The sequence below is a fragment of the Cebus imitator genome, unplaced genomic scaffold (genome assembly GCF_001604975.1).
Source record: "Cebus imitator isolate Cc_AM_T3 unplaced genomic scaffold, Cebus_imitator-1.0 Scaffold280, whole genome shotgun sequence".
NCBI lineage: Eukaryota > Metazoa > Chordata > Mammalia > Primates > Cebidae > Cebus > Cebus imitator.
This window is the reverse complement of record NW_016107595.1, coordinates 2982030-2992287: the sequence shown is the minus strand read 5'-3', so window position 1 is coordinate 2992287 and position 10258 is coordinate 2982030. Positions and strand designations below refer to the sequence as shown.

General features: G+C 47.3%; 1 protein-coding gene across 6 annotated transcripts in view; it reads left to right on the top strand.

The window, feature by feature from the left end:
- Positions 1-10258, top strand: part of SUGP2 (SURP and G-patch domain containing 2) — a 46653-nt gene that overhangs the window by 6077 nt on the left and 30318 nt on the right. For all 6 annotated transcript variants that reach the window (XM_017501346.2, XM_037728792.1, XM_017501347.2 and 3 more), the window contains exon 3: positions 4365-5972. In XM_017501346.2, coding sequence (XP_017356835.1) covers positions 4365-5972 — 1608 coding nt within the window. The remainder of the gene's footprint in view (positions 1-4364; positions 5973-10258) is intronic.

Genomic DNA, 10258 nt, shown 5'->3' with positions numbered 1-10258 from the left:
AGACGGGGTTTCACCATGTTGACCAGGATGGTCTCGATCTCTTGACCTCGTGATCCACCCGCCTCAGCCTCCCAAAGTGCTGGGATTACAGGCTTGAGCCACTGCGCCCGGCCTTAAACTCTTATCAGCTGTTACCTGGATAATCACAACAATCTCCTTCTGCAGGTCTCTCTGTTTCTGACTTCATTTCCCTCATATCTACCCGTTATAGAGATGGTCCACAGATCTATTAGTGCCAGCCTCACTGAGCCACTGCTGTGCTTGGACTTTGGGGCTCCCCACTGCAGGATATATCCTCAGAGGTGTGCAGGAGCAGCCAGGTCACAGTATGGACAAGACAGGAGGCCATGGGGCCGCCTGTAGAGCTGCCGACTTTAGGCTCTGCCTGAAGACATTCCTGTTGGAAAGTTTTGACACACCATGTCGGCAGAATCAAAAAGGGGGCCTGTACTGATCACAGGATGGCATGAAGCGTCCTTCATTTCCTGCCTTGGGCCTCACATTGAGGGCTACTATGCTGCCTGCTGTCTATGCTTTGAATTCCTCCTGTCCCAGCACTGCCTGGTAAATTCCCTCAGGCACCAAGACAGCTCACAAGTGCCTTCCCCCAGGAAGCCTCAGCATGCCTTGAGGCTGATTTGGTTGCCCTTTCCTGCCCCAGGGAAGTAGGTGTACTCACTCAATGCTGCTCCCGGGTGAAGGAAGTCTCCTGTGTTGGGTGAGTAAATCTAAGTGTTCGGATAGGAATAATAAACATGCTCTGGACCTGGAGGAAGCGAGGCTCAGAGTTGATCTTCAGATCTTGAGTTTTCAAAAATGACATGAGTAGTACACACAAACATTCCTGTTATAAAATATTGTAACAGGCCAGGTGCAGTGGCTCACGCCTGTAATCCCAACACTTTGGGAGGCTGAGGGGGCGGATCACAAGGTCAGACATTCGAGGGCAGCTTGACCAACATGGTGAAACCCCGTCTCTACTAAAAAAATACAAAAATTAGCCGGGCGTGGTGGCACGTGCCTGTAATCCCAGCTACTCAGGAGGCTGAGGCAGGAGAATCACTTGAACCAGGAGGTGGGGGTTGCAGTGAGCTGAGATGGCGCTATTGTACTCCAGTCTGGGTGACAGAGTAAGACTCCGTCTCAAAAAAAAAATTTTTAAATTGGGCCGGGCGCGGTGGCTCACGCCTGTAATCCCAGCACTGTGGGAGGCCGAGGCGGGTGGATCACGAGGTCAAAAGATCGAGACCATCCTGGTCAACATGGTGAAACCCCGTCTCTACTAAAAATACAAAACATTAGCTGGGCATGGTGGCGCGTACCTGTAATCCCAGCGACTCAGGAGGCTGAGGCAGGAGAATTGCCTGAACCCGGGAGGCGGAGGTTGCGGTGAGCCGAGATCGCGCCATTGCACTCCAGCCTGGGTAACGAGCGAAACTCCGTCTCAAAAAAAAAAATTAAAAATTGGAACAAATAAGTAAAGATTAAAATAAAAGTTATCTTAACTGCTTGTGTATCCACCTTAGGCATAACTGTATCCGTGGTTTTAGTGCATTCTTTTGTTCTTTTAGTGTAATGCGTATATATGATGCTGAATGTTTATGTTTCATTTAGATGAAGATGTAAATATTTGTTCAACTTTACCTAGAGACTCAAGCACCAATACATATATTAGCTTCTTTAACAAAAATTAGGGAGCTGGGCACAGTGGTTCAAACCAGTAGTCCCACCACTTTGGGAGGCTGAGGCAAGAAGATCATTTGAGACCCGGAATTACAGACCAGTCTGGGCAAAAAAGTGAAACTCCATCTCTACAAAAAAATTAAAAGTTATCTGGGCATAGTGGCATGCGCCTATGGCCATAGCTACTTGGGAAGCTGAGGCAGGAATTTGGCTTGTGCCCAGGAAGTTGAGGCCCACTGTACTCCAGCCTGGGTGACAGAGTGAGACCCTGTCTCAAAAGCAAAAAGACGGCCAGGTGCAGTGGCTCTCACATGTAATCGCAGCATTTTGGGAGGCCAAAGAGGGCAGATCACCCAAGATGAGGAGCTAGAGACCAGCCTGGCCAACATAGTGAAAGCCCATCTCTACTAAAAATACAAAAATGTGGCTGGTGCCTGTAATCCCAGCTACTTGGGAGGCTGAGGCAGGAGAATCGCTTGAACCCGGGAGGTAGAGGTTGCAGTGAGCCAAGATCACACCGCTGCACTCCAGCCTGGGTGAGTGAGACTCCATCTCAAAAAAAAAAAAGATAAGGGGGCCTCGGGTGGGGGAGGACTAGAAACCTAGCAGTATGCTAGGTGGTTCTGGAACGTTTCTTTGTTGCAAAGCAGTCTGTCGTTTAGCCTTTCTCTGTTTCTCTGCTCTACTCTGAACTTTTCCTCTCCTTATAAAGGGTATCAGAAAATTCTCTTGAGTAAAATCCAGCCATCATTTTCTGTCTCTCATGCTCCCTCCCTAATGATGCCATCAATACCAATCATTAACACCTGGGTTATAACAGTGGATTTCTTGCTGGAACATCCACATCTGTGCTCATCTCCTTCAGTCTGCTCCCTGTACAGCAGCCAATGTGATTATCCCTCGCTTAGAACTCTTCATTGGCCTTCTGTCTCACCCAAAGTAAATTCCAGAGTACCATTGAAGGCCCGGCTTGGATCTGGTACGCCTTCTCCATTAGTGGTTCCCTAACTTTGCAGCACGTTAGAGTCATCTGGGGGCTTTTTAAAAACCCTGATGCCCAGGTCACACCCTTATTAAATAAGGATGTCTGGGGAGGTGGTCCCCTGGGGACTCCAGTAGCGGAGTTTGGGAGCTACCTTCCTACCACTTGGCCTTTTGTTCCCTCTGTTGCCTCTGTCTGCATTGGCCCCTACTGGTCCTACCTTGGGGCCTTGTCCTCATTTCCCCTCTGCCTGGAAGGCTTTCCTTTGTAACTGTATAGTCTGGCCCCTCATGCCAGACCACTGCTGCTAGATAAACTGTCAGAGCTACCCTCCTTGACCAACCTGTCTCAAAAGTTCATTGCATCCTCAGATTCCCACCTGCTTGATTTTTCTTCTTGGAACTTACTGGCATCTGATAGATTTCTGTATATTGTCTGGCTCTCCCAACTGACAAGTTTGGGACAGTTCTCATTTTCTTGCAGTAGTGCAGTGTATGCACATAGTAGGTGCCCAGTTTGTACTTGCTGAACAACTGAACTAGGATTTATGCATGACTTTGGCTTCCTGTGGCCTCTTAACCCATTACTATCTTCTGGCACTTCTTCCCCATTCATTTGATTTTTTTTTTTAACTAGGTCATCCATTCTGATTTAAAAGCTAGAAAGAAAGGCACTCCATGAAAACTCTCCCTGAGACCCACTGTTCCCATATGCCTATAGTTCATTTCTGTTTCTCACCTCTTACAGAGTTTCTCCATGTGTGAGTAAACAAATGCAAGTACATCTTTCCCTCTGCCCTTTTTTCTTTTTGACAGAGACAGGGTCTTGCTGTGTTGCCCAGGCTGGTCTCAAACTCCTGGACTCAAGTGATCCTCCCACCTCGGCCTCCAATAGTGTAGGAATTACAGGTTTGAGCCACTGTGCCTGGCCCATTTCCCCTTTTCTACACGGAGGAGGACAGAAGTAGGCACTGTTCAGTTTCCATCATGGCCTCTTTTGATGTACCTTGTTAAGCTTCTGCCTTCCTTCCTGCCTGCCTCAGTCTGTGGTTTTTCAGCTCCAGGGAGAGGATTGAGTGGCCTGGCAGACCTTTCTAAGGGATGGGTTCAGTCAGCTTTAGGTCAGCTATGGTGGGTGTGGTATTAGCTGTGACTCCTCCAGCCTCACGGTAGCGCTTTGGGCTGAGACTCCTCTAGGAGGCAATGAAGGCAGGCAGCCCCAGTAAAACCTGTCTGCTCTAAGATAGAAGTAGAAACACAAGTGTTAAAGTTGCAGTAAAGATATCCAGATTATTTGGGGACCAAACGTCCTTTCCTCAGTCTAAAAGAGGGATTGTCAACGCAGATGGCTAGAGAGTAGGGATCTGAATGAGCGAGGGCTGCTGGTGGTAACTTAGAGGTCCTGCTGTTGGTCTGCTGCTGCCCATCCTGGATTGACTGTCATCAGGGCAAACTCAGGCTTGGTGCTTGTAGGTCTTCTGTTTTAGTAAGTAGTTGATCCAGGTTTAAAGTGACACCACACACTTTTTTTGGCGATAGAAATCCCATTTTCTGAGGAATCACACACATTTTAAATGTTGGCAACAAACACAGATTGGCAGAAAGCACTGAGGTATATAAAGTACTTTTGCTACCTGGTGATCGTGGACTGGCTGTTTGCATCTTCTGGTCTAAAGTACCTTTTGGATGTTTTATTTCAGATCTCTTAAGGGCGGTCCCAAGATCCAGAGCAGAGATGTATGATGATGTCCACAGCGATGGCAGATACTCCCTCAGTGGATCTGTAGCTCACTCTCGAGACGCCGGAAGAGAAGGCCTGAGAAGTGACGTATTTCCAGGGCCTTCCTTTAGATCAAACAACCCTTCCATCAGTGACGACAGCTACTTTCGCAAAGAGTGTGGCCGGGATCTGGAATTTTCTCACTCTGATTCCCGGGAACAGGTCATTGGCCACCGGAAATTGGGACATTTCCGTTCTCAGGACTGGAAATTTACGCTCCGTGGTTCTTGGGAGCAAGACTTTGGCCAGCCAGTTTCTCAAGAGTCCTCTTGGTCACAGGAGTATAGTTTTGGTCCCTCTGCAGTTCTGGGGGACTTTGGATCTTCCAGGCTGATGGAGAAAGAGTGTTTGGAGAAGGAGAGTCGGGATTACGACGTGGACCATCCCGGGGAGGCTGACTCGGTGCTCAGGGGCAGCAGTCAAGTCCAGGCCAGAGGCCGAGCTCTGAACATCGTTGACCAGGAAGGTTCCCTCCTAGGAAAGGGGGAGACTCAGGGCCTGCTCACAGCTAAGGGGGGTGTTGGGAAACTTGTCACCTTGAGAAATGTGAGCACAAAAAAAATACCCACCATGAATCGTATTACTCCTAAAACTCAGGGCACTAACCAAATCCAGAAAACCACTCCAAGTCCTGATGTGACCCTGGGGACAAACCCAGGGACAGAAGATATCCAATTCCCTATTCAGAAGATCCCTCTGGGGCTGGATCTGAAGAATCTTCGGCTCCCCAGAAGAAAGATGAGCTTTGACATCATAGATAAGTCTGATGTTTTTTCAAGATTTGGGATAGAAATAATCAAATGGGCAGGATTCCACACTATAAAAGATGATATTAAATTTTCTCAACTTTTCCAGACCCTCTTTGAACTTGAAACAGAAACCTGTGCTAAAATGCTCGCCTCATTCAAATGTTCATTAAAACCAGAGCACAGAGATTTTTGCTTTTTTACCATCAAATTTTTGAAGCACTCTGCTTTGAAAACACCCAGAGTTGATAATGAGTTTTTAAACATGCTTTTAGACAAAGGTGCTGTGAAGACCAAAAATTGCTTTTTTGAAATCATAAAGCCCTTTGACAAGTACATAATGAGACTTCAAGACCGGCTTCTGAAGAGTGTCACACCTTTGCTTATGGCCTGCAATGCCTATGAGCTGAGTGTCAAGATGAAGACCCTCACTAACCCCCTGGACTTGGCTCTTGCCCTAGAAACCACCAATTCTCTCTGCCGCAAGTCTCTGGCCCTTCTGGGGCAGACATTTTCCTTGGCCTCTTCTTTCCGGCAAGAGAAAATCTTAGAAGCTGTCGGCCTGCAAGATATAGCTCCCTCTCCTGCTGCATTTCCAAACTTCGAAGACTCCACTTTGTTTGGGAGAGAGTACATAGACCACCTGAAGGCCTGGCTGGTCAGTAGCGGCTGTCCCCTCCAGATTAAGAAAGCCGAACCAGAGCCGGCACGAGAGGAGGAGAAAATGATTCCTTCTATCAAACCTGAAATTCAGGCCAAGGCTCCAAGTAGTCTGAGTGATGGTAAGGAGAACAGCCAAAGTTTCTAATTGCTGCTTTTCATGTTTTTTCGGTAATGTCTTTCTTCTATTCGAGATTTTTTTACGTGGACGCTCTAGCCAATTGGAAACAAATCAGGATTTTAGTAGAAAATGCACACTGGCCAATACATGTCTGCCATTCATTCTGTGAATGTGTATTAGGAATCTGCTGTGTACTATAGAAGTCTTTTTTTTTTTTTTAATTTTATTTATTTTTTTAAGACAGGGTTTCACCATGTTGGTCAGGCTGGTCTTGAACTCCCGACCTCAGGTGATCCACCCGCCTTGGCCTCCAAAGTGCTTGGATTACAGGCGTGAGCCACCACATCCGGCCTGTAGAAGTCTTTAGGCTAGGCATGGTGGTTCACGCCTATAATCCCAGCACTTTGGGAGGCCAAGGCAGGCAGATCACTTGTGGTCAGGAGTTCGAGACCAGCCTGGGCAACATGGTGAAACCCATCTCTACTAAAAATACAAAAATTAGCCAGACGCAGTGGTGTGCACCTGTAATCCCAGCTACTCGGGAGGCTGAGGCATGAACCGTGAACCTAGGAGGCTGAGGTTGCAGTAAGCCGAGATCGCACCACTGCACTCCAGCCTGGGCTACAGAGTGAGACTCTGTCTCAAAAAAAAAAAAGCCTTTAGACAGCCAGGTGCGGTGGCACACGCCTGTGATCCCAGCACTTTGGGAGACCAAGGCGGGCGGATCACTTGGGACCAGGAGTTCAAGACCAGCCTGGCCAACGTGCTGAAACCCCATCTCTACTAAAAATACAAAAACTAGATGGGCGTGGTGGCACACACCTGTAATTCCACCTACTCAGGAGGCTGAGGCAGGAGAATCATTTGAACCTGGGAGGTTACAGTGAGCAGAGATGGCACCAGTGCACTCCGGCCTGGGTGACCAGAGCAAAACTCTTGTCTCAAAAAAACAAAAATCTTTAGACATGTTTAGATCAAATACCTCTCTGGGAATTTGGTAGAAAGCTGTGGCCATTGCCAGAAAAAATGCTCATCTATTCATACACAATTCCATCTGTACCTTCTGGGGCGTTTGTACCTTTCTGCAGCCAAGGTTAACGCTTGTTCCTTTTTTTTTCCCCAACCTTTGAAAGAAAGAAGACTTGACTTTCTTTCTTTGTTTTTATTTTTTGAGACAGGGTCTTGCCCTGTCACCCAGTCTGGAGTGCAGTGGCATGATCATGGCTCACTGCAACCCTGACCTCTCGGGCTCAAGTGATCCTTCTGCCTCAGCCTCCTAATTAGCTGGGACTATTGGTGTGTACCACCATACCTGGCTAATATTTTTTGGTATTTTTTTTGTAAAGAACCATGTTGCTGATCTCAAACTCCTGAGCTCAAGTGATCTGCCCACCTCAGCCTCCCAAAGTGCTGGGATTATAGGTGTGAATCACTGTGCCTGGCCTGGAACCCTTGTTCCTATGTGTCCCCACAAGGTATTACTAGAAGGGAGAAAAAAACACTGGACACTGTCTCTGAGGAATCCCCAGGCTCCTGAGAAAGAAAATCGCTAAGGCCAGTCACTGGTGAGCCAGGCGTGGTAGCACATGTCTGTATTCCCAGCTACTCAGGAGGCTGAGGAGGGAGGATTGCTTGAGGCCAGGAGTTCAAGGCTGCAGTGACCTACGATTGCGTCTGTGAATAGCCATCGCACTCCAGCCTGGGGACTATAGCATCACCCTGTCTCTCAATAAACCAAAACAAAAAAACGGTCACTCCTTTGCTAGAATTAAAGCAACATAAGAGAGGCCCCAGCCCAGCCTGGAGAGTTGGGGAAGTTGTTCTTGAGCTGTATTGAGGGATGTACAGAGACCAGCAAGGTCATTCCACATAGCACCTTTTCACCCTACTCACTTTTCTAGACTGACTGAAGTTGATGAATCACTCAAGTACACCTGCTAGTTAGCAGTCATCATTGGCTTTCTGGGGAGAGGAAAGGGCCAAGGAGGAGAATTAGAAGCGAGAAGCTGTTTGGTTTCCCTCTTCCTTCCTCCTGAGCGCCCAGAATGAACTCCCACAGCCCAGACATCCCAGAGGTCATGAGTATACGGTAGCCATGCTGTCTTAACTCTTGTTATAGAGACAGAGCACTTTTCCCACTGATGTAGTTTTCACCTTCCATTGCCTCCAGCCCAGTGGGGAAGTGTCATTTGTTCCTGATGTTCTTTATTCCTTCACCACTCTCCTGAAGCCCCAATGGCACTAGACACTGGATAGGTCCCACCACATACAGGTGGCCACACCTACACCCAGAGAGGGATCCTTCCAGAAGCAGGCTCAGGGCTGAAGGGACGCTACTTCCCAACAACTGACAAAGTGATAGGATACTGTGTGAAGGAGGAAAAGTCACCCATAACCTCAAATGGCTATAACCCACCCATTTACCCTCCCACAGTCTTTGATGTTCCCCATGTTTTCCTGCAGCTGCAGGCAAACTGGACTGAAAATGCTACCTCCTGCTCTTCTGAGTGATTGCCAGAAAGCCCTCTTCTATGTTTCCATAGCATTTGCTACATTGTGATACTGACCTAATGTAAATTACCTCACCATTCCCTTGTTGCTGGACTCAGGCTGCCTTTTACTAGAGATTTCTGAAGCCAGACAGACCTGGGTTCACATGTAGTTGGCATCTGCCGGCCTCAGTTACATGTCTGGGTAGGGAGATAGCTGGCAGCAGAGCCCGCATCTCATGGGGCTGCCCTGCTGCTGCTTACGTTTCTGTTGAAAATGCTGAAATGGGCCAGGCGTGGTGGATCACACCTGTAATCCCAGCACTTTGGGTGGCTGAGGTGGACACGTCACCTGAGCTCAGGAGTTTGAGATCAGCCTGGCCAACATGATGAAACACTGTCTCTACTAAAAATAAAAAATTAGCCTGGCGTGGTGGCACACTCCTGTAATCCTAGCTACTTGGGAGGCTGAGGCAGGAGAGACACTTGAACTCTGGAGGCGGGAGTTGCACTGAGCTGAGATTGCACCACTGCACTCCAGCCTGGGTGATGGGTGAAACTCCGGCTCAAAAAGAGAAAAAGAAATGCTGGAATGTCCTCTTTGGTTGAATGCATTGGTTATTACTATTAGTTGTATTTTTAAAATTCTCCTTGAAAGGATATATTCTCAGGAGTAGGATTGCTGGGCCAAAGTTGTGACCTACTTTCTGACCCTTGCTCGTGGTCATCCTGGCTAAAGATGATGCAGGGGTCCCCAAACTTCATTGCTGACTTTAAACCTCAACATCTTTTGTAAAATCCTGTAAAACTAGTAGTTCTGTAAAAAGAGAGCCATGAAAAAAAGCAGTTTCATAGGGGACATACTTGGAATAACGTGGCAGTTGAAGGATTTACTCATCATGTGTGAGGAGCTCACACTAGTGTTTAAGCTCAAAGCTGGAACACGGACACAGGCGGGGACAGGACTGTGCCATCATTTACAGAACAAACTGGAAAACCTCACTAGGTCAGCAGTGATTTTAATTGAATGGCTGAACAAATAGACCATTTTGTGCTTTTAAAACCAGCCAGTTATCAGGAAACTAAACAATCTTACCATTTGAAGAAACATGTTCTTCCCTGTTGCTGCAGCATTGTAAATTTAAAGTCATTCGGGCGGAGGAAGCAGGCGCACAAAAAAATTAAAAAATTTTAAAAAAGTCATATTAGAGGAAGTTCACACTTTAAAAATGTTTTAGGCAGGGCATGGTGGCTTACGCCTGTAATCCCAGCACTTTGGGAGATAGAGGAAGGCAGTTCACTTGAGCCCAAGAACTGAAGACCAGCCTGAGCAACATGGTGAAGCCTCGTCTCTACAAAAAATAAAAAAGATTAGCCAGGCACGGTGGTGCACATCTGTACTCCCAGCTGCTCAGGAGGCTGAGGCAGGAGAATTGCTTGAGTCCAGGAGTTCGAGGTTGCCGTGAGCTGTCATCAGACCACACTGCACACCAGCCTGGGTGGTACAGTAAGACCCTGTCTCAAAAAAGAAAAAATTTGTTTCTTATACATTCAGCAGATACTTTCTTTGAATACGTAACTTGGGATCATTGACCTTCTTTGTTAATTAGAGAAAATTTTTTGTAAATTTATATATATATGTATTTCTGATTACAAAACACAAGTATGTTGTTGTTGTTGTTTTTTTTGAGACGGAGTTTCGCTCGTTACCCAGGCTGGAGTGCAATGGCGCAATCTCGGCTCACCGCAACCTCTGCCTCCTGGGGTCAGGCAATTCTCCTGCCTCAGCCTCCTGAGT